Genomic DNA, 25,412 nt, shown 5'->3' with positions numbered 1-25,412 from the left:
AGCCTACATCTCATTGGTTTTCATAGCTATAGCTTGGTTCGATACAATGGTACTTTCCAGGGTAGAGACCACAAGCAGCTAACAGTCATCTGTGCAATTTGTAATGTCAAACAACTTGCAAATTGCAATCGATTGAACTAAAGGCTAAAACATTTAATTTAGTGGGGCTAAAGCGATTTGGAATCATTTTGATAATACAGAGGATTAACTTTTGAGTTTTCTTCAACTTTCAGAGTTTCCTAATTTCTTCCCTACTGACGTCCAATTCTAACACTGCAGCAAAAATGCAAACGCTGTATTTTTGCATTGCAACCATGGTGGCATGTTTTTCCGTAAAACTCAACACAATGTGCAAAAAGTTTAATTGCTTTATTTTGTGAGCGCTTGTTTGGAAGAAATACTATATTCATGTACACATGCTTTGACTGAACTTTTGAAAGGATCATATGAAAAGCATATAATTCTGTTTTAATGCTGTTTTATTGCTATGTTTGGTTATGATACCATACAGCATATTTCCCTATACATAACTAAATGGTGTATTAGAAAAAGAGCTTAATAAGAGCTTATTAAGTTAATAATATATTGAGTGACCTAATACCTTTTTAGCTGGGTTTTTGCTGTCATTTTAACAAACTGGCTAATTGTAACAGATTGGTTGACCCACAAGAACATGCATCAAAAAAAGACCATATTGCTTGCTCCAAATTTGCCTTGAGCAAAGAGCCTCAGCTGTGCTTGTCTATCAATAATACGTCTATGAGCAAAAAAAAGTTTACAGACTTTAAAAACTTATAGATTTCATTCTTATGAGCAAGTACATGTTCATGTTTGTGGAAATGTTTCTAAAGTTAGAAACCAGTGAACCAAGAAACTCTGCAGTATTCCCTATTAAAGGAGAATCCACCCTCGGATACTGTTACACTATTACACATTATCAATTTGTGATGCTCAAAGCATTCCAGGAGTTATTTTATGATTGAAGTGTTGTTTTTGGTCGACCCAACTTCCCTCAACCTGCCTTGTCTACTTGTACTTCAGTTAGTGATTTCTTGCGTTTCACAGAATGACTTTCAACACCCGCCACAGAACAGGTGTGAACTTGTTTTTTGCTTTTTATTGCTTTCAATCAAAGGCAAGTGGATGGGCATATAATTATAGCCAGCTAGCCATCTAGTTTGTGAACATTGGATCGTATCTATGATCGCAGTTGCACATATTACTCAAACGCAGCATGTCTTGTGGCTGCATTGCATTATGGTCTATCGAGGCTACTGTCGGTGGAGAAATTGCTATCTGCCTCTTCCACAATGGATTTCTCCCTGTGTGGTTGCCCTTGCTCTCTGATTCTGAGGGACTGACATCAAACATGACATTTACCAGTGATGTTTTAGATGAAAAATGCAAGGTACATTGCCAGCTACAGTATATGCATTTGTATTCAGTTCTTTTTTGGGTGATGTGTGTATGTTTAGTGAAAATAATCAATCTGTCAATTCATTTTGTATATTTGAGTGGTTGAAACATTGCAGAATGAGTCATGGAATCACACTGAGTGTTCATAATAGGACTTGAGTTGCAGCATGGCAGTGTAAACCAGCGCGTCTCACGGATGTTAACATCATCACTTCAGATGCGCGACAGTCATCAAATCGAATCGAGCACCTTAGCACAATCAAGTTTGGAATTAATTTGCATTATTTGGAAAAATAGCCAGTAAGTGTTTGTCAACCCCCCACTATTTGTGCATGCATGTGCAAGTGTGCATGTGAATCAGTCCATGGCAGTGTGTGGAAGACAACCAGTCACATGGAGAGAGAAAAAAATGTGAATAAAAGTGCAGCTTAAAAAACAGCTTTTTTCAGTGGCTCATTGTTTATTACTGTAAGCACACATAAAATGCACTGATCCACAACAAAGTAAGCATGCACTGTATTGTTGCTCATCAAAAACACAACCAAGGATCAAAGAACAATATAGAAATAACATTTTTTTTCCTTGTAAGATACACAAAAGCTTATGGAAATATCTCTTTGTAGTCAATAACACCATTGGCTATCTCGTTCACGGCTGATCAGTTCTTTAAAGGAATCTTCTCAGTGCTGTATATCCCACAAAAAATTACATTTCTACTGAAAACTTTTTTTTTTAATTTACTTGTCATAAGCAAAGAGGGAAAGAGAACACACAAAAAGTGAGATACAAAAGGTCCTGAACAAAAGCAATGATGCATGATGAAACTGATCTTTGTTCTTTAGTATCAAGACTCTATGATATTACAGAAAAGAAATCCAGTGCAATTAAAAGGAATGTAGGCAATACATAGATTAGCATTATATGAGTAGACAACACCATGAAGAGCATTAGCAGCCAATATTTACAACTCTTCCAACATTTGATAATACATGTTGTATAAGCATAATATGAAGGACACAACAAGTAGTATGTATGTACTGCAGACTAAGGCTTTCACATTGTAATAGTCCTTTTACAGTCCAAAAAGAGTTCCCTAGTTGTTACATTGTATTGGTCCAGTTTGTTTCATATCACCTACTATCAAGTGGGCCTATTGGACAGATATGTTGGCAGCAGTACAACAAAAAAATGTCAAACTAGAATGGCACTCAGAGGGCGTTTTCACATTATGATACACCCACGACACTTGCATTTTCCCCAGACATTACAATGAACTCCTACAGTGAAACATTTGATCGTGGACAGCAGCAGCAATCTTTGACCAATTTGAAAAAAAAATCAGTAGTGTCCTTAGTGTCCACAGTTAGGTCCTTGCCTAACTGTGAATGTATCTGCGAAGTTTGATCCAAATCGGATCAAAACTGTGAGAGTAGTCGCTGTTAGTGACACACACACACGTGGTCCCATTCAAATAATGGAATGTTGTTGTTTTTAACTTTTCCTTGTACTCAGTGGTTAATTTGTAAATGATGAGGTCCCGGAACACCAAAGGGTCGGTGTTCCCGCGAGTCGGTGTGGAGGGAAAAGGTTCCAGAACATATCAAGACAATTGCGCATTGGAGGCACGGTGGTGCTCAGTGCAGCCATATAGCTTACTGTAGACCTAACAGCCTAAACATTACTAAATGACCGACTATGACCTTAGAGCTCCGACTACTGGGGACCTACAGCAATATTTGATTATTGCATAGGCTACATAATGCTAATTTTTACAAACCTGCCCTTCAAGTAGTAGACTAAAGATATAACTGCACTGTGCACAACATAAAAATGCCCACATAGGCTACTATGAGACATCCTAATCATACATAAGGGAACTGCAATGGCTTCAACCATTTACCAGAGAAATTCTGGTTCGAGTAGTTACGCAGCAATATTGAATACAAATACTTTCATAGGATATCGATTTTGAATGTAGGAAACAATGTCAGCGAATAATGCAATAAAACATGTCGTGGTGCAGCTAGAAGTAGACCTAAATGCAACACTCAGCTGGACTGCGCTGGTTTTGAAATGCCCACAGTGATGTGGCTTACAGCCCTTCACGTCAACCAATTCTCATGTTATTACCAATTATTTCTGGACACTCAACATAACATGCGCAATTGCCTGCATATTTAACTGTGGGACTTACAGGTCCGCACTCCAAAAAATGTCTATTTCGCAGTCATCTATGCAAATATGAATTTTGATTGTCCCAGCAGAGACCTAATAGATTACAGAACATGCTAACACATTTACAAACAAAAAAAATCATGCTTACCTTGTCTAATTTTCCAAAATAGTCCACACAGCGGACATATGGACAGCAAATTCAACTGTCTTTTAGCCATGACGATGTCTGAAGTTTACCATAACATACTCTGCAGAGCAGCTCACTCATGTGTGAAGTGATTACTAGTGATTACTATGCGCTTGTTGTTACTTTCTAATAGGGTAATCGCCTGTCTTCATTAGGTTTTTGGAAGGGAGGGTAAAGGAAAGAAGAGTCAACTATTGGGAGTATTACATGACAGACAAAAAAAACAAAAACATTTCATGCCACCACGTGCCGGGTCCACGCAAATAGGTACCGGAATGCAGGTAGTCCAAAACCGCGATCCTGTTCTGGCAGGATCCGGCACAAATTAAGCACTGCTTGTGCTTAAAACATGAAAGAAAAGCTCCATGTTAATGTCAATATTGTCAACCACTATACAATCTCTGTATATCAACAATACAATTCTTATCTTATGTTACCTTCACACTGCCAATGTTGGATAGTGTTGGAGTTCCCACCTTTGGTCTCATGCAGTAACAAAGTTTTGATTAGGATAACATCCCACTGAGAAATATAATTAACTATACATTCTCATGCTGATTTTGTAATGTATAGCTGCATTTTGTTTTGCTATCAAAGAATAACTTTACACACTGTATTGTTATCTCAAATTTGGTAATCATGTAGTAAAATGTAATATTTCAGCGCCAATTAAATTATTTCCCTCCTAAAAGTACTACACAAGAACTTACCATTAGCACCAACAATAGAGGCCACTGATCTTCCTGTACCCTTTTAAGTAATAATCATACAGCATGGGAAAACCCTGAATCATGGTGATCAACTTATCATCATCCATTTTTTGTCATGAGGCGGAACGTTTATTTACGGAATTGTTGTCACACCAGTGGGAAAAGGAGTAGGTACAGAAATCTGATTGGCTGTTGATGGTCAATGACCACGCAAAATTCAGCTAGTTGACAGCTGGAATGTCGGCCGAGTTTGTCAGGTTGATCGGCTCAGTAGAGATAGAAATTACTTCTAGTGAATTACCGATGGAGTTGACAGCTGAATGCACCGTTAATGACCATCGGACTATAGAGTTTCTTCTCTTCACCTCAGGCGAATGCACTCAATCTCCTCTGTCACAGGCATGGAGGAGGTCCTCATGTCTGTCTCATCCACAGTCTTACTGGGGGCATAAGTGGACCTCCAGCGCAGCAGGACAATCCTCTTAAGGTACTTAACTGTGTTGTTCTTGACGCTGACAAAACAGAAGGTATTGATCATGCTGTTGCTCATGGCAATGCACTCAATGATGTAGAAGGCCACTAATGAGTTTCTCTGGCGGGAGATGAGCGTCGGATGGAAGTCTCGCAGGATAGTGAAGCCATAGTATGGGGCCCAGCAGAGGATGTACGCCGTCAAGATCCCGATCAGGACCATCACTGTCTTCCGTCGGCAGCGCAGCCTCTTCCTAATCTGCTCCGTCTGGAAACCCGGGACGTTCTTGAACCAGAGCTCACGGGAGATCCGGGCATAACACATCGCCATGACGATCACAGGCCCGACAAATTCCACAGCAAAAACAAACAGGAAGTAGGAGCGGTAGTAGGCCTGCTGGTCCACAGGCCAGATCTGGGCACAGAAGACTTTGTGTGTTGTCGGGGTCGTGCCGCCATGAGGGTACACGGTCTCAGAGGCAAAGTAGGCGGAGGGAATTGAGATCAGGATGGGCACAATCCAGACTCCTGTGATCAGGCAGTAGGCGGTTTGGTACTTCATACGAGGCCTCAGAGGGTGGACTATGGCCATGTACCTGGAGGAGGACAAAAACATTATTGCATTAGGCCTACTGATATATGTTGTGATATGGTATATGTTTGTGTTTATTATTTTGGTTTGTTTTAGTGTGACTTAGTGTGTTAAGTTTGATTTGTGTTTATTGTTTGTTTGTCTTCTGGTGATTTATGTCATGTTTTTGTTAAATAAATAAAAAATATATATAAATGCTATTTGGCCAGTTGTTTCACTTCTTGACACTCCATTGAACTTTAGCTGAAAACTTTCTAGTGTTCTAATTTAAATCAGTCACATCATCACACAGCATTTGAGTAAGTTTAAATACTGTGATAGTAGACAAGTTAGTTTAGAAGTTAGAAATGACTTTTGTTAAAATGGTGTACGTGTGTATGTTCATATGTGTGTGTTGTTTGATAGTTTTGACAATTTAGATTGCAATACTTAATGTTTTAGCTGAATTCAATATCTACGAACAGTAAGTAGAATCATGTAGAATCATGCATAGAACCTAGTGATGTTTTTTTTAAGCATCCTTACTACATTACATGCAATAATCTATGATTTGTATTCCTTCCAGGCTTGATGTTAAGTTTCTGGACAGAGATCAAACAACACTCACTCCAAAGGCACCTTAACAGTGGGCCAACGGGTAAATCGATAATGTAGCTGGCAAAGATACATTATCTTGGGGAATATACAGATGGACTCAACATGGAAAGGATGTGTAACTGTTACAGACTAAACACAGTAGCAAGGGGATCATTCCCTGATGCGCTCTCCCAAGCTGATCTAACTGAAAATTAATCAAAGTGGGGGTTTTTTACGGTGCCTTTGAAGTTGTGGTCATAGTGTGCACAAACAGACCTTAACAAGCAAAACTGAAATGCAGTAAGGTTTGATTTTACTTTTGATTAGTAATAAATAATGATAAAGCCAAGGCCCTGAATCTCAATTGCAGTATGCTGCCAGTTTATGCTATTAAAGGATTGCATCTCTGAGGAAAGTGGACAAATCCACTGAGGTCAGTGTGTTTTTCACTACATGTAGTTAAACTAGTGGTTTAGAGTAGAGTAGTAGAAACAGAGATGGGCTGATTATAATGTACAATAAAGACATGCTTGAAAAATCAATTGTAGTTCATTTTTACGATGTCTTGTCTCTCTCCAGTACAATACATTCACAATAGTCATTTTCCATTCAAAACAAATCCCATACTGTAAGAGCAAAAAATACAGTAGAAATTGGTGGCACCTGTGTTGTTGCCTGTGTTCATGAAATATCTTACAGCTCATTTCTGTCGAGATGCTGAAAAAAGCATTGGATTTTCATTCTCAGAAGCAAAGACATTTTATAGTGGCTCAATATCTCTCAAAATCTCTTCAATAAGGCTGGATGAAGAATGAGGCGGGCGGATGTAAGGCTCTGATGTTGGAGGAACTAATGGAAGAAGGGAACAATGAGGGAAGGAGGTGTGGCTGGAGTGGATTTTCCACTGTAATGTAATGTTCATAAAACAACCAAGCAGGTGGAAGTTTTCAAGAAATAAAATCTCACTGAAAGGCTCTACAAGGTCAAAATAAGCAGGATGGGGAGGCATACTGACATATATGGACACAGATATGTTCTAATTTAAAACACCTGCCCATTCTGACAAGTGCAGGAAGATTTGTGTGAGAAATGGTGGCAAATGGTAAACTGCACACACACGTGCATGTACACAAGGACACATTCACACACATGCATGGCCAGATGAAAGAAATCATAGACCTCTGGGACCCACCTGTCAACAGCAATGGCAAGCAGTGCGTTTGTGGACACATAGAGCGAGACAGTCCTGAGGTAGTTGACAGAGGCGCACAGCACCAACCCATGATCCCAGGACAGCTGCTTCACCACATAGTAATCCACCAGGAACGGGCAGCACACCACTGCCACGATGAAGTCTGAGATGGCCAGGTTGGCGATGAGCAGGTTGGTGAGGTTGCGGAGCTTTTTGTATCGCACCAGCGTGGCAATGAACAGAAAGTTTCCAAACCCACAGATAAGCATGATGCAGACGAGGACCACGCCGATAACAATGGTGGCCACAAAGAAGGCCTGGCCCTGCGTGGTGTCTGGGATCTCATCAGGAGGGATGCCGTAGTCCATGTCGTAGTTGTCCATGAACTGATCCAGCTCAGTGGGTAGGAGATGGTCCCGCGTCTCTGCGTAAGCCGCTGCTAAGTGGCTGATGTTGGAATCCCCCATGTCTTACCACACACTCTTACTTGGTTTAGAATGACTAGTTTTTGAGACCAATATCAGTTTCATCCAACAAATTAAGTGGAAAAATAATGAAGCCTTTTGGTATATGGTGCCAATGACTCCCAGGAAACAGCTTAACCGGTAAGGTATTTGGGTGAAGATGGATATTCGATCAGGCTGAATCTCCTTTGGAACCAGAAGAACACCTGGAACAGAAAGTTCTCATCTCAGCATTACTCATCCCAGGCCAGGGTTCGTCAAACACGACTCGGTGTCAAAGAGATACTGTATGTCTGGCCAAAATATATTGTTTGACCTGTGCTTCAGGAGTAATCCTGAAGCATTTTTTTCTCATGAAAAATGTTTGTAAGTTAAGTATCCGTTATTTATTAGCCCTTACAGTGAAACAACTTCATAGACTATAGCTTCCGTTTGATGACAAGGTATTTGATTTGCAGTAATATTGGTCACCTCCATCCATGTGAACTAAGTGGAGACCACATAGTTCACTGCAAACAGACAACCGACCACAAGAAATATGAAAGACAGTAAATCAGATTACAACACTGTGTCATGTACTGTGTCTCAGCAGAGAAGCAATAAACCTGGCAAACCAAAGACATACAGTAAGTCCACACACTCTAGGTCCTCTCAATGAATTAAAGAGAGAGAACGAGAGAGAGAGAACGCCCATGAGCTCAAATGTCTTGAATTAAAAAGCAGGGAATATGATTCTCCCTTCAGGTAACTGGTTAAAAAGAAGAGAAAGGTGTTATGCTTAATACAAGCTGAGCCTTTGAATATTTTAGCCTTTGAAAATTTTAATTTATCAGCAGGTCGTGAACAAAACTGAAATGTACATTCAGTCAGGGCTATGAAACCAGGCTTAATTAGCCCTATTTACAAAGCCTGAGGGGAGTCTATTCAGCCCCTCTGTAAATGGATCACAGCGTGTTAGTGGATTATTGGCATTATAATAAGCCACTAAGGAAAGGCTATACACTTAAGTCGTCCATGTCGGAGAAATGGTAAACAACACACACAGACGCAGACTTTTTTTTTCTTTGATTGTTTAACAGGTGACAGGAAGCAATTATTTCTATCGAGGCGACAGAGAGTCTGCTGTAGCCCATTTGTGCAATTCCACCGTAAAACTGTTGCAAATAACTTACCATGGAAGAAAAACATTGCTCTGTTTAAAGAAAATGCCGAAACTGAACTTTTGCTGTTTAGCCTATAATAAAATAGACATAACGGAAAGTGTAAGCAACTGGTGGATAATAACGACTGTAGAGGAAATGTTAATCTCTAATGGGTCTCTAAGGACAAAACGCACGAGTGAAAACAAATCAGAAACACCTACTTACCCACAAAGTAGAAGAAAGTAGAACATTGCACGGTTAAGTTTTCTCAATTAATTCTAAAAAAAAGAAAAAAAGAAATGCGATTGGTTTCTGTGTATGGTGTGTGACGCGTGTCCAATCGTGTTCTCTGTCGGACAGTTTCGCTCCATTTGTCTCCTTGCGTCTATTCTCCCTCGTATGGTAAATGTGATGACGTGATGCCTGAAAGATCTCTACATCCTTCATGTTGGCGAGGAGAGAGGAGTGTGTGTGTGTGTGGGTTTTTTTTTTTTTACGCGATCATTATCATGATTATTATCATCATCCCAAACTTCCACCTCCTCCACCATTTCTCCCTCATCATCATAATAATTACTATCCAATTCATACTTTAAATGTCTTGTGATTACTTCAGCAGATCATTATCTACATCTGACAGTGTCAGCGTTATAGATTAATCATTAATGGTTAATTAATACTGATGATACAACCAGCCAATATTGTTTCGAAACCCTCACCAAAATTAAGATTTATTTTGCGTGGGTTTTGGATGATAAAAGGGTTTGTTTGATTCTTCAGCCCTGTGAGCAGGAGCTGAGAAGAGAAGTGTGGTCATAGGTCTCACCCACGCGTAGGCTATTTTATCAGCAAACATGACTGATGGTAGCCGCACCTTGAAGCGGTTGAAAGTTCACACAGATGGCTGATGGATGTGCGGGGATAGCTTTCACACCTAGCAGTGACAGAAATTGCAGAGCTGTGAACTGCGCGAACTTCATAAACTCATTTATTTTCATTAGATAAATACTTTCTGAAATGATGTAGGCTATTACCAACAAGTAGGCTAATCCTTTAAAATAACCTTACATTTACATTCATTTACATTAATTCACCCCTTAATTCATGCAAAATCCATTTAAAATTAGTTAAGGGAGTTATTAATCGGCGGCTGTGGGAGGTGGAGCGGGTCATCCACTAATCAGAAGGTCGGTGGTCCGATCCCCGGCTCTTCCAGTCCGCTTGTCAAATGTGTGTCTGAATGGGTGAATGTAGGCTTGTTGTAAAGCGCTATATAAATGCAGCCCATTTACCATCCATTTCATTAGTAACCTATTCAACTGTGCACAAAACGCATAAAAAATACTTAATTACTAGCGTCTCCATGAATAGATCCCTTTAAAACCCTTACTTTTTTTTTTAAAGCTATGTTATTTTTAATGGATAATGTTCATGTAATGGGGAAATTAAGGACTTTCCAGCGCAAAAAAATAAGGCGTTTGGTTAAAGTGAATCACAAAGTAATAGATTCAAGGTTGCAGATAATTGAGATGTATGAATAATTGTTCATAAATTGTCTTCCAGTCAGTTTGCTTCTGTGCAAATTTAACAGTTAATTTACATAATCCAACTACTGTATGAGTTTGAATTCAACAAACTGTAATTTTTAAAGGACATTCACATTTTCGTAATAACATAATGTTTGGCTCTCTGGTTTTGATGTTCCATTATCGGAAAATAATTGCCTGTGGTGGCTCAACATGACACATGGATGACATCTAGCAGTGTAAGAGTGAGGGTGGATTTTTCCTTCAATGCTGTGTGATAAAATACACTCCGTCCTCCGACTTTAATTAATATAGACTAAAATGTTATCAGGTGTTCCAAAGAACATCACCATTGGCCCGTCATCAGGCTTTGCCGAGTCAATCATCATCGCCTCTCGAAGAACCTCTAGAGACTAGGAGTCACTCTGCTTTCTAATAGCATTTCATGTAACTGTTTCTTTGTGTCACTGACTACCTACCGATCTCTGTTTTACAAAATTCTCTGTCTTGGTCTCAGATGAAACAACAGGTGCTCGGTGTTCACTGACAGAAGATGAAGGCGATTGCCAGTCTCTCACAAGGCTGCACACAAAGGGACATTGATTGCGTTATGGTGTTGGGGACAGAAATCAATGTCCCAGATGTTCAGGATTATCATTGTCCCAAAAGACTGTAATCTTGGCCCATTTTGAATAAGTGGCAATATGATAGCTAGTAAAGCATTCTTAGATAACACTGACAGGACATTTATAATGCCTCATTTTGTTGTGTGAACTGCTGTTCCTGGTTATAAACCTCTTGAATAGGCCATAGGAGAAATATCTCTACATTGAATCAACTAGTCAAGAGCTGACTAGTTCTCGGGGCTGCAAAGTTGATCTGATAAGGGGCAACACTGTAAACTGCTGTAAATTAATTTTTTCACACAAACTGACTTTTCTCTTCTCTGGGTCAATGTATAGACAGAGCCATGGAAAGCTGTCACTACAGTGCCTTTGCGGTAATCCATCCTGAACAGCAGATAAATGGGCACACTAGGCAGCAGCAGCAATGACTTTTTAGGATCAATCCCTTATTGTGATGGAAAGCTAGCATTGCTGTTCCTACATCATCTGTGACAGTCTCTCACCTGTCAATAGCAGCAGAATGGCTTCTTGTGTCCTCCTTTCACATTCAGTGTACGTGCTGACAGATACACTCTGTGCAGTTTAAATATAATAACTGATAACAAGAGACACCAGTAAACCAGCACTACCACAGATTAAAAACATCCCCTGGTCACAGCAGGAGAAAAAAAATATTTTTTTTCAGAACTTGACATATCCACCCTCAGCCCATAAGAGATAACAGAATAGCTGGTGCATGTTTCTATTAATTTTTAGCGCCCTCTAAATATCAGGAGCTACTTACTTGTCAGGCCTATCCAGTGCCTGTCACCACAGCCCAGAAGGCCTGACCAGCAGGATAAACACTGGGCTTTCATTTCCAATCCTGGACAGCTCTCTAATCTCACCCAGGGCTAGGATTTACAGCCCCTCGTAACCAATGAATACAGATGGGAGAAGAGGGCGATGGTATCCTGGTGATCTCTCCTCAGCCATGAAGTATTACGCACAAGATCAAAAATCTATGGTCTCTGCGAGAAGGTGGAAAGACAGTAAGCTTATTTATGTGTGACGACGTTATGGGAGAATCAGTGGTAGTGAAACAGAATCAATACAAATATATATCCGGGGTTTAAATCTGAACAGATGCAGTCTGTTTTGGCTGGTTCTAGGTTTTGTTGGGGATGCTGACTTTGGGAGTCAGTATTTGTCCATACTGTGTGCCAGTATTCGTCCACACTGTCATTACTGTTCATTCCAACTGGGCAAACCATTCATACTAATGTGGTCACTTTGCGGTTCTCCCTCTCTCTCTCTCTCTCTCTCTCTCTCTCTCTCTCTCTCTCTCTCTCTCTCTCTCTGTATGTATGTTAGTGTGTAGTTATTGCGGCTGTGTGTCGCTGTCTAGTTGTGTTTGGTTGCCTGTGTTGGATACAAGAGTGTATTATTCTGTCTGTGGGAGTCCTGTTTACAACGGCACCTCATATGCTCCCACTGACAGAAAGAAAAATTACACATTCTTTCCCATACACATCGGGAACTTGCCAACTTTCTCTGACTGGCTGCAGGTTTAGCGGCACCCATAAAAGTCACAGAGCATTTCCTCCTGGCTGTGGAGACACAGTTTATATACAAAAGGTGACCAAAGGGACATCTCAATGTAGTCTGAGTGATTGTGTTTGTTCTAGAGCAGGTATGTACTGATGTCCACCATTTTACTGTGTTGTGCAGTAGGCAGTGCTTTTTCACCACAAGGTTTTGTCACACCAGTGGCATTGGTAATACCCCTGAATGCATTTTACTATGTATTTTATATGGATGAACATGTTAGATATATATGTTTAGTGTTTAAATTCAGTACATGTTTTGGGGATGTTATCATGAATACTCTGAAGGCTTGACACAGCATTTCAGCATGTCTAATCAAGTTGGTCAGTGGCTGAGATAGACATAAGCCTTTTATATACTCACTGCACATGGTCTTTTATGCGATTCCGGGACACACCTGAAGATTCACATAGGTAAGGAGTTTGCCTCCTTTGAGTGACTCCTCGTTAGCTGGATAGAACAGCCCTGGAGAGATTTGTCTGGAAGCTCCTCACCTCCTCCTAGTCAGGGGCAGTGGGAAATGTTCAATGCTGAATGCTAAATAATAGCAAAGCTGCCTGAATGTCATTTAAAAGTCGATGGGGTGAAGTCTCCTCAAGTAGAATATCTGTAGCAGTTTGTGCTGCAATATGTATTATGCCCTCAAGCTTTCTGGGATCCAGACCATTGAGACTCACCTATTAAAGTCACAGATTCTTTACATCCATCTGAAGAAAGGTTGATATTTTTGATATTCTGTGTCGTTCCCACCTTTGATGAGAATTTATATACAATATTAGCTCAGTTGGAAGTTTGTTTTACACAAGTGTATTAAGATAGTAGCCTCTATGGGTATATTTATGTGATAAAATGTGAAGCAAATGCGTATACATGTATCTTTTGAATGATCGGCAATAGATATGCATGCCTTAAACTCAGCTGTATATCGACAAAGCTTTTGTTTAGTAGCTTAATTTTCACAGCTTAATTGTCACAGTCTGCCCTTGGGCCATGGGCTTTTCTAGGGCCAAAAAAATGCTGAAATGCTGATGTAAAGCCATTTGACGTGTTTCATTCAGCCTTTTTACAGACAGCCTGCTAGATCTGTCTAGAGGGACATTTTGACTGACCTTGTACCACAGCTTACAGCAGAGAGCAAGCAGATGCCGAAAGGTCTCTCTCTCTCTCTCTCTCTCTGTTCCTCGCTCTCTTTCACTCTCTCTTACTTTCATCTTTGGTAAATGTAAAGTGTTAGAGCAAGAATGAAAATACCAAGAGAGAGAGAAATACACAGACAGAAAGAGGTGACTTGGTGGAAATAACTAGAGGCTCTTTGCTATTATTCAAGCAAAAGAACATTTTAGACATACTGAGGTATTTCAGCTTCAGAGTCTTCCTCCCAGGCAAAACACCAGCATCATCACATAGTTTGGCTCAAAGTCACTATTGGCATAAAGCTGTAGATTTGAGTCTGGGCTCTGCACTTTGATTTTTACCATGAACACCAACATCATAATATGTAGGAATAAAGATTTAAATCATTTTACTTACTGTAACACTACACATTTAGCCCGCAGCCTCAGTTATTTACTGTTAGGCCTGTTTCATTCCATGATAGCTATAAACAAATACTATAACAACCATGACACTGTTTTGGGAACTGAAATGCATACAGCATAGTCTTCCAACTAGGCCTGCATGTTACCAAATGCTTTGAATGGATTTCTGCTGCATGTTCACCAATATTTTTAGGGGGTTGTTATGTGTAATGTTTTCGAGTTTGTGGACCGAAATGCCAATAGTACCAACTTGCGAACGAAAATGAGTTGTTTCTTTGGCACAGCGTACACAGTGTGCTCCACACTTACTTTTGGCACACGAGTAATTGTCCACACTCCATAGAAAGCGCACCGCACACAATTTCTTCTCTGTCATGTGGTAGGCCACCATCCAATTTCCCAAATCAAACAGAGATCTAGAAAAACAGCTGATTGAAAACCAAAAGGCCTCCCTATAATAGTGTGTGACAACGCAGTGCTTTCTCGGGCCAACCGATTGTTTGTTTTTGTGTTTCTGCTTTGTCATCAATGGCATGGCTTTTGTAATCTCAGTCACAAAGGCATCAATAAACTCTGGAAGGCCCCAGGCATGCAGCATGCGTGGCCGCAGCCAGGGGGGAGATTTTTGGGGCTATTTCGCCGCCAGCCAGTGCTGGGCAGCGTTTAGTCTAGCATGAGACAGCCAAGGGTGAGCACCCGAGTTTTCACACAATAAAGGTGCTGAAGGGGATCAAGCACTCCGGGGATACCACCAACCCAGGCAGCAGGGGAGAGACACGCACCACCATGTTCAAGACCAGCTACCTGCGCGAGGTGCGCAAGGAAAAGTATGAGCGCTCCGATGTCTTTGAGGAGGAACCCGAGGACTCTGAAACCTCTGCGGGAGCCTCAGCCATCCAGGGCTGGGAGAGCCTTCAGGAGCTCAACAGCCGCTTCGCCCGCTACATCAACAGGGCGCGAGTCCTGGAGCAGCGCAACGCTGTGTTCCGCAAGCAGCTGGAGACGCTGCAGCGCATGGAAGAGGCCAGCGGCCTGGAGGAGGCCTTCACAGAGCAGATCGAAGTCAACAGGCAGCGCATCCGAGAGCTGTCCTCCGACCACGCCAAGCTGGAGAGGGAGCTGAAGGATGCTTGCCGCATGCTGGATGAATTCACCAGCAAGTAAGAGAGTGGGCAATGGTTGGTGTTTGTGTGTTCAACAGGTCTGTGACACAAGTCAGGTCAGATTTCTTCTTCAGAGGCAGAATACTGCATAGGGATAAAACATTTTTTTACTAAAAAATTAAGAGGAAGTGATATAACATGAAGAAATTTTGTTTCTCAAAACTGTTAAAAAAAACAGCAGCCAACTGATCCCTTTCTTATGACATAAAGACCAGGATACAAAATTAAAGAGAACATAGAGAAACAAAAAAATTTTAAAAAACAATGTCAGCATGTATGTAACGTAGACCTATGTGCCACATCACAGCTTGCCTCTCACATTTTTGAAACTGCTAGAATAGAACAGCTATAAATTAAATTGTTGCCACAACAGTTAAATTATGTTAATTCAATCACATCTTCATTTATGTAAAAATTCTAAAGTTACAATCAGGAAGGTAATACTCTAAATTGCTGAAACAGAAATGTATTCTGATTATTGTAAAATACTTTTGGATTACTTTGTCATAATAGTCGTAGAATATGATGTTAGACAGACATTTTTATTGTAATTTACAGACTGTAATTTGAATAATGTTAATTTAATTATCTACAGCCATTATCAGCCACGATGCCAACATGTGTAAACTAAAGTTTGTGTCCATAATCTCATAATCAAAATATATTCTCTCCCTTAACATGTATTTTTTTCAGAAAATTGAACAGATTACCATGGTAACCATTCTGTAATCAGATTAATGTAATCCTGTCTTTCACGTGTAATTAATTACTCCTCAACGCTGGTGCTGATGAGGGATTGATACTTTATACTGGTAATACAAGATAAGAGTTGTGTCAAACTGTGATAATGGCAGCACTGCTTGATAGAAACCACCATGGTGAATGAAAGGCTGCCTCCAGGCAACTGAGCACAACTATATTATTGAGTGGTTCAGAAGAGTATTGACCAACTCTGTTTAGATCAGATAGTGGAGACAGTGAGATTTCACCACCCATAGTGTTGATTAACAGCCTTGAGACAGAATGTCAAAAGCAGTGGTGCCGTGCTTCAAGTTGTCAGCACGGCTTGTCTCAAAGTGAGCCGACAAGGGTAAGTAAGGACACAATGGGTGTAATCAATGTAAAAGTTGATGGATAGTCAATGCTTGTCAGTAAAAGCCTCCCCCCCCCCCCCCCCCCTTCCAAACCACACACACAAACACACAAAATTAGACACAGATTGGCACACACAGTCCTGCGCCAGTGATTGCTATAGTTCGACAATCGACATCACAATGTCCTTTAAATTGCATTGCTTTCATGTAGATACGTAATTTTGATGTTTTATGCTCTAGATACAGGAATGAATGTGAGTATCAAGAACAGCTGCGGGGCACGCTGGAACAATTAAACAAGGTATGGATGGAAATTCAGTGATGATTTGTTTTTGATGGATGCAAAGCTCTGTACAAGAGAAAGCACAACACAAATATTCAACTGGATTTTAACAGCACAGAATTTCTCTCCAAAATGATGCGTACAAAATGACGAAAGGATAAAAAATCTAATTATGGTGCTTTTAAAGGATACTAGGTAAATAAAGTGAAAACACTTTTATAGTCCGGATCCTCAGTGTTATTTTGAGACATTAAATGATGAAATTCAAAGATAATTTTTCTTTTTTTCCTAAAATTGATATAAAGCATTTTGTAATAGAACTCTCATACATTGATATCGAGCCTGATTCTGCACCCTGTGGACTGTGGTTCTTCCTTAGGAAGGTCACCAAATGACTATAGCAATATGTTTTATTGAGCCTGGGTCCATGGACAAGAGGTTTAATTTATAAGAATAAGAGTTTTAAGAATGTTGAATATAAAAGATTCAACCTATTTACCTATTTAAAGAAATTAAACATTTTGAATTGTATCAATAACATTTTTGAGAAGGGTTTTGTTCAAATTTCATACTAATGATGATGGAGTTTTCAGTGAACGCACTCTTTGGCTCTGTTGTATTGAAATACAACATGATGACCACACATTTCACTGCTGCATCAATACCAGTTATGGGTCCTAACACATGGCGCTGTGCAGCCTGAGAACTCCCAGTCTTTTCACCTTGTACCACCTCTGCTCCGTTGCCTCTTTTACTCTTCTCCTCCATCTTCTCCGTTTCCCTGTGGTATCTTTCCCCTTCTTCGCTTTTTGTTCTTTTCCTCTCCCTTCCTTTCCCTTCCCTTCCTCTCCTCTCCTCTCCTCTCCTCTCCTCTGGCAGGAGGCTGACAGTGCTCTGCTGAGAAATCTGGAATTCCAGATCCAATCCCAGTTCCTGCAGGATGACATCAACTCCACTAAAGATAGACATAAGAAGGTCAGTGATGTTCACTGCAAACAAAGACAAACTTAAACAGGCTTAGTGTAACAGAAATCTATTTTTTGTCAGTGGCTGTGGGGAGAGTTTAATGGGCTTCATTAGCAAGATGAATATAAATCAATGGATTTATTGATGACAGAGCGACGATAGATACGGGAGAGCCAGTAGCCAATTGAATTGATTGTTACATTATAGTTCTCCTTGTGGATGGCCTTTACAAACTGGGTCAGTAAAATCCAATCGCTCAGGAATGGCTTTAATAATCCCCTTTTAAAGTTTACATCTCTGACATTTTGCTCTTAATAGGGCTATTACAACTTGAAATTTGGCACATATAGCGACTGATTCAACATAGAGTCAAATAGTGAATAGAACCTAAAAGAGACACAATAAGGGGCTTCCTGGTGGCTCAGTGGTCCAAGGTGTGCACCATGGAAACACAGTGTCCTGGGTCGGAATCCAGCCTGGGACCTTTGTTGCATGTCATCCCCGCTCTCTGTCCCAGTCTTGCCTGTCTCTCTCAACTTTGAACTATCTAATAAAGGCAAAAATGCCCAAAAAATAATCTAAAAATGAGAGAGAGACACAACAATTCAATCTACTAATTAACCTACTCTTTGTAAGTACCCATGCCCTGCTTGTTGTTGTTTGTTGTTGTTGTTGTTTTTTTATTAAATAGATATCTATTACAAAAATTACAAAACCTAATCATTACACAACAGGGAGCTTCCTCCTCAAAGACACTCTCTGAATGTCCCTGTTGACCGTACCTCTTTTCCTAGGAAACTGTGTTTTGCATGTATTTTCCTGGCTAATTCACAGGGAGTGGAAGAACCTATTCCACTTCAAAGAATATTGCTTTTAAGAATATTACATAACAATGCATGGCTCTCTCTGTGTTGCTTCAGCAATTTTCAAAAGCAAGGCCACCGTACCTCTAATAACAAGGCAAAGAATCCCAGCCCTCATGCTTTTACAGAGGGTAACAAAAGACGTGTTGTGATTTACAAGAGGGCTTCAGCTTCAATTTACCTTCTGTGATAGCATGATGGAAGAATGAAGTGAAGAAACAATAGGGGGGTAAATGTGACAATGTTCCCAAATAGGCATTGAAACATGACAGAAATGCACAGAAAAAGAGAGACATATGGCTCTATGTAGATGTGCATAGAAATGGCTTGAAGAAGCAAGCAAAATGGGCAGAAAAATGTAGAGACAAAAGAAAACCAGTCCGCTACATAATGCACCAGGCATAGTTTTCATAGACTTTCTTGCCAGAGCAATTTCCCTTTTTATTTCCAAACAAAGCTACTTTTGATTATGAATTAATCCATGACTCTGTGCAATATTGAGGCAGCATTGAGATAGCATATCAAAAGGCACTGCTATAGCTACATTATGTGGCAAAGAATGGGCAGTCATCTCGCAGGGATATTTGGTTTGTGGTCCTGAGTTGGAAGTATCCCCTTGGAGAACGGAAATATATTTGCCCTCTATTATTGAGTCTGAGATCACGATTGCAGCACACATGGATTTAGAAAAGAAATGATCTTTGCTGTAAAGGAATGAAAACCCTTTATTGGATCCATTCAGTTATTCTCATGCTCCATCTTCAATGAGATGTGCAAAATATAGGCTTAAATAATGAAAGGTGAATGAGCAGACCAGTGCAAAATGGAATGTCTAAGGTGCTCTCTACAAAACATGTTAACATTCAGTGGGATCTCCTTCTCTTTGCTCAGTGATATATCTTTATATTGTCTTTTATATTATCTTCTATATACAGAACCTTGCAGAGATCCAGACATACGTAAACATTCTGCACCAGATCAACCAGACAACGCCCCTCGTTCCCAATATGTCAGTGGGCATCTCCGAGGTGAGGTCACTTTTGTTGTCATTCTGTGTGTCTGCATGTATGTGTGTGTGCGCGCGTGTGTGTGAGCATGTGCGAGTACAATGCCTGGGGGAGTGCACGGTGTTTGTATGTGTGTCAGCTCTGGCTACGTGTCCCAGAGTGATGAGAGTGCTGACTTCTCAGTCTGACCATGTTTTGGTGTATATGGGTGTATGTGCATGTGTGTATACTGGTGGGCACATGTTGCACGTGTTCACATATGTGAGGGTGCATGTGCCTGCTTGTGGTGTTTGTGTGTTTGTGAGTTTGTGAGAGCGGAAAACAGACATACAGTCAGTTGGACAGACAGACAGACAGACAGATGGACCAGCTGAGTCAGGGTGTCAGACCACATAATGAAGCAAATGCAGGGAGGAATGGCTGTGTATGCTAATCTGTGCTCCAGTCACTGACAATTGTGGTGCAGATTGGAGGCAAAAATAATCTTGTTGGTTTAGTTAAACCTCAACAGGCGGAGCCAAAGAACCACAGTTTTTCTGGCTAAGTAATGTTAAGCCCAGTGAAAAAGAAAATGTGTGAGAGAGGAGGAAGCTAATATTATGAGGCCTAGCACTCTTGCTACTAACTGAAAAAAAAAGTTATATATATATATATATATATATATATATATAGCTAGTTAGCCATAGCTGGTTGACCTTCCAAGTTCAAACATACTACTGTATAGCTATCTAGGTAAGCTAGTTAGCTAGTTAGCTAGTGACCTTCCAATATCATGAATGCCATGGACATGAATGAAAGAAAAAAAAAACCTCTAATTTGCCAGTTAGCTAACTTGCGCTCAGAAAACTGGTTATTTGGCTCTGCCCATTGAGGTTTAACTCAACCAATAAGATTGCTTCTGCCTACAAAGCAGCTCTGCCTTGGAGAAACGTTTGCATAGTTAAAACTCCAATCTGCAATTGCATTGAGATGTTGAGAAGTGTGACTGCTTACAATAGTTAGCATCCATCAAGTGTCCCACACCAAACCTCTGACACCAGACGCTTTTATGCCACTTACATCACTTTTATCATCTGTACCTCTGTGACAGTATTGCCTGCCGTTCAATTCAAACACTTGGTTTGTAGGTGGGCCACTGCACTCAGACCAGTGAGTGTGTGATCCTTGTACGAAATGTTCATTTAAAAGAATGGATGAAGGGTGGAGTGATGAAAGTGTTTTGTCCGGAGAATAAATGGTGACACTTTATTTGGAGAGTCCAATGTTGATACTTCAACATATCCTCACTGTGGAGTGTGACCCCATTCTTATTAATGGATTTCAAGGGTCAAGCTTTTAATACAGTGAGAGATCAGAAAGAGGTGGACTATTGATCTTAGTAGCAAGTCTGTTTTGAGGAGTGGGTGTGATGTCACCTTCATGCTGTGATGGTATACTGTGCTTTCCTCATTGTTTTGTATTAACTCTGTGAAGGAGCAGGAGAAGCTGCTGGCCCAGAGGAGGGTGCCAGGGCTGCAGAGCCAGCTGGAGGAGTACAAGAGCGCCCTCTGTCAGCTGCAGGCACAGAGACAACGCCTACAGACTGAGGTGGGTCACACTGTCACCATGACAACAGGAGGTCTCACACTGATTACATGCAGTCTCCATCCCTTTCTCCACTAGTGCAAACATTTATTTCTAAGACATTTTTAAGAGGGAAAGTAATTCTGAGTGACAAAAGGAGATTCAAATAGATAATAGACAGGGACACTGCACAGATGGGCCCATGCTCATATTATGTGTTGTAATCACTTTCCATTCAATCAGTTCAGTATTTAATTGAAGACATTGGATTTCCTGATGGTAGACAATTCACTCATAACGTAGGTAGGTGTAGGAATCTCTTTAAAGCACAATATTTTTAATTTTCAAATTTAGAAAAACATCCATTCACTTAATCTATTGAACCCATCTTGCCATAATAGCTTAATGACGCAGAAGTACCACTAGATGTCAGCCATGACCTTCTTATGACAGCAGTGTAGTTCCAGGTTTAGTGGGAGCAAAGTGTTTCCTCACAGAACATCAATGAGAGAAACAGGGACTGCTTCAAATTAATGGAATACAGTATAATCAAATTTATGAACCATATTTATTCCCCCAACTGAGTGTTTGTTGATGTGGGCGCTTGTTTTCTTCCTGCAGGTTTTGACCAAAGACATACCTCTGCTATCCTCCCAAATGTTGCTCTTCACTCTGCTCATGTTTTGTACCATGTATCTCTTGAATGTCTGTATCCCATAGAGGCTTACAATGTCATACCGTCTAATTGTTGTTAGCTGTTGAGATCTTATTGTTTTATTTTTATATAAATAAATTATAAAATGCTTTATTTATCTAAAGACTTTGAAGCTGTTTTCATCTGCACCATTTTTTTTCATGAAATATTGAATAGGTAAGCAACAACTGTACTGTGCACTAATGAAATTCCTGCTTTTATTTTTTATGCTCATTTATCATTTCTCTCTCCCTCTCATTTTCATTAGCACCACATAGTGTTATTATTAGTGACCTATGCAATGTGCTGGTGAGGCTCCTGCAGGGGCTTTGTTATTTTTTAAAATCATGTATCACAATGTCTTCTTTAATCCCTCCTTGTACCTCTCTCTCTCAGACCACAATGTTGGAGCAAGCCATCAAAAACACACAAGAGACTTATGACGACGAGATCCAGCTGTACAACGAGCAAATTGAGTCTCTGCGGAAGGAGATCGAGGAGGCCGAGAAGTCTCTGGAGAGGTTCACCAACGAGTGTCGCCACCTGGCCATGTACCAGACCTCCCTGGAGAACGAGCTGGAGAGGTACAAGAGGATCATCGAGAATGAAGACAACAGGTAGACTGCCTCCACAGGGTGCTTACAGACAGACAGACACACACACACACATACACACATACAACAGAATCTTATCTTCAAAGCTGCGTTCCATTTAGGCCCCCTTGTTCAATGAGTTAGATAATCTGGTAATTACTTTATATGTGACACATATTATTGGTCTAAAGGGATAACCTCAATGTCTAACATATTGTGAGCTTGAAATTATTATAACCTTCTGTCTGGGTGGAGTGCAGTTCTGAGATATTGAGCATCAAAGATTTGACGTCTCAGCTGGTAAAACTGTTGTGTACTTTCTATCCTTTTAAATATTTAACCCTAAAAGGTTCTTTTTATATAAAAAGAATATATAGCATCACTTAGTCACAAAGTAACGTTCAAAGATCATGAATATGTGGATCAAGTCAATTCTAAAAACAAAAAAGTTAGTTAGGACCTTATAATTCTAAGCGCCCATTACATTAAATAATTGACGTGTAAGGACTGATTATCGATCAGATAGACCTAAGCTTATTTGTCCTGTTGTTCAGTAAGGTAAATCATTTCCATTGCTAATTAACTAAGCAGGTTTATTCAATACTTATCAATACTTATAGATAATAATTAAATTGCTCAGAAAATCCACAAAAAAGCATTATGTGATGTATTGTCAAGATCAGGGTGGATGTGTTTCATCATAGAATTGCCATGAACACTGATTAACAGCTGGTTTCATACCTCTTTAAATTCACTTCAGACAATTTCCAATTTAATTCTGGTCCACCAGAGGTCAAGATACTTCTTCAAATGAAATGGATCAGACTTACATACGGCGTTAACTGGATATGTACGAGTCAGCATCCTTACCTGGGTTAATGTTGAGCAGCCACAGGATGGCACTGCCTGACAGCAAATGTTTTCTGTTACGACACAGCAGGCACCATGGTTGTTATTAAGTCTATCTTCTGATTTATTCATGTTAAATAGTGCCTGTTGTTTCCTTCTTGGTAAAACGAGTCAATTTACTTAGTAGATGCTCCTATATTTCACCCCATGGGCAACTGCAAGAAAGCTGTTAAGTACATATGTCTATTGTGTAGCTGAAATTTTACTGTTCTACTGTTCCTTCTTTCTGCAGGTTGAATTCAGCGATAATTGGCACCCCCATTACCCTGTTCACCACTAATTACCGCTACACTCACACACCCACTGCACCAACCAGGGGGAGAGGTAAGGACAGCATCAGAGGACAATATCACAGCTGGTTTATGTTGATAATCTCTATTGAGTGCACACACAATCAGCAGCCATTGTGAAAGACAACTATGCTAACGGGGTCTCAGAGATTTAATCTTACCTGACCACTCAAAGACACACACACAATGGATCAGAATGTGATCCACTTTTAGCACATAATAAAATTCTAGCCTTGGTGTAACACTGAGGTGTTTTTGTAGGATGCTTGGTGAAATGTTTTTTATTCAAGGCTGGTCCTTAAAAATGTTTTTGGCTGTAACACACCAGGAATCAGTTAATTGGTGTTTGCTCAGTTCAACAAGCACTCCAATTGGCTGACTTTTGACCTCATGTGTTTCCAGACATCACCCAGGCTATCCAAGACATCACCAGCATCAAGCCTCGCCAGAAGAACCTGGCCAAGAAAGTCCTGAAGAAGAAAGAGCTGACCCCTAAAGATGTGATGGACAGTGGTCCGGAGGAGAGAAGTGGAGGAGCCACTGGGGAGGCTGCAGATGAAGAGATGAAGGGGGTCACAACTGAGGAGGTACAGGAGGAGGAGGTGCAGAGAACAGAACAGATGCCTGTTTTCATTGGAGTGTCTCCACAGGATGTCCCAGACGGAGCTCAGATCAGCAAGGCCTTTGACACACTCTGCAACATTGTCAGAGACCGAATGAGGAAGTACAAGAAGCCTGAGCCAATCGCTGACTTCTATACTAAGGGTCGTTATGTCCTTGTCACTGGGGACGGCAGCTACCAGGACCCCTGCTTCTACACCTCCACACCGTCTGCCGGCCACATCTATGTCACTATCAGAAACGGGATGATGCCCCCCTACGAACCTTACGGACCAGCTCCTCAGCCCATGCCACCTCCCAGACCCCTCAGTCCCACTCTGCCCTCCAATGGAGAAGGAGAAAAGGGCAAAGGAGGAAAAGGAAAGGACAATGGTGGTGGTGGTAAGGGTAAGCATAAGAACGGAGAACCTCACCCTAGGTCTAAAGATCCAAGCCCTGTCCCTCCATCCCCTGGCCCATGTCCTGGCCCCAGACAGCCCACCCCAGAACCCTCTGGGCCAAAGGGAAATGGGGATAGCAACGGGGGCCCCAGTGGGCCCACTCCAATGCCTGGCCCTCGCGGAGCCAGCACCAGCTCCAGTTCCAGCACCAGCAGCTTTACCCCAGACTCCATGAGCTACGAGAAGGTGGAGGTGGTGGAGTCTGTGGAGAAGTTCTCCAACGACCGCAAGGTTAAGGGTTACGAGGAGACTGCCATGGTGGTGGAGACCATGATTGAGAAGTCCAGCAAGAAGAAACATTGAAACCATGAGACCTGACTCGAAGACGCGGTAAACTCCTCCAGGGTTCCACATGGTCTGGCTCCACTAACAAGAAGACAATACTGATGTTAGTAAAAGACTACATAAAATGCCACTGTTCCTTAACTAAATAAGACCAATGTTTTGTGTCTCCAAGGGAGATCAACCACGCTTTAAGGCCAACTACACATTCCTGCTCTGATTTTTGATGCTCCTCCATTTGCTTGCAGTCTCCGGTCTTGCGTCCAGCATACGTTTAGCTGGTTCCATAAGTACCCCTGTTGTTGTTCTACTTGCACCCATGCTCATGCCATATACCTTTACTGTCTGAAAACTTGGGAGAATGAGAAATGAAACTCCAAGTCACCTATAAAAAAGTCAGAAGAAAAGAGATGAAATGCTGAGTTATGCCACCCTACTAAAC

At 40.9% G+C, this 25,412-nt stretch overlaps 2 protein-coding genes across 2 annotated transcripts; one reads left to right on the top strand and one right to left on the bottom strand.

The window, feature by feature from the left end:
- Window positions 1-4,849: 4,849 nt before the first annotated feature.
- On the bottom strand, window positions 4,850-7,786 carry prokr1b (prokineticin receptor 1b). The gene is made up of 2 exons (XM_071537206.1): window positions 7,320-7,786; window positions 4,850-5,555 (listed from the first exon to the last, which is right to left on the bottom strand). Exons 1-2 carry the CDS (start codon window positions 7,784-7,786, stop codon window positions 4,850-4,852), a joined length of 1,173 nt encoding a protein of 390 aa, XP_071393307.1.
- Window positions 7,787-14,988: 7,202 nt separating this feature from the next.
- LOC139659004 (filensin) lies at window positions 14,989-24,991 on the top strand. The gene is made up of 9 exons (XM_071537205.1): window positions 14,989-15,362; window positions 16,700-16,760; window positions 17,622-17,717; window positions 19,507-19,599; window positions 21,052-21,165; window positions 22,232-22,452; window positions 23,570-23,661; window positions 24,030-24,779; window positions 24,813-24,991. The coding sequence occupies exons 1-9, from the start codon at window positions 14,989-14,991 to the stop codon at window positions 24,989-24,991; spliced, it is 1,980 nt and encodes a 659-aa protein (XP_071393306.1).
- Window positions 24,992-25,412: the final 421 nt, after the last annotated feature.

The sequence above is a fragment of the Centroberyx affinis genome, unplaced genomic scaffold (assembly GCF_046629955.1).
Source record: "Centroberyx affinis isolate AG114_WGS23_722 - 3 ecotype Tasmania unplaced genomic scaffold, CSIRO-AGI_Caff_v1 ptg002993l_1, whole genome shotgun sequence".
NCBI lineage: Eukaryota > Metazoa > Chordata > Actinopteri > Beryciformes > Berycidae > Centroberyx > Centroberyx affinis.
Note: the sequence above shows the minus strand (reverse complement) of the source record. Positions and strands in the feature narration are given on the sequence as shown.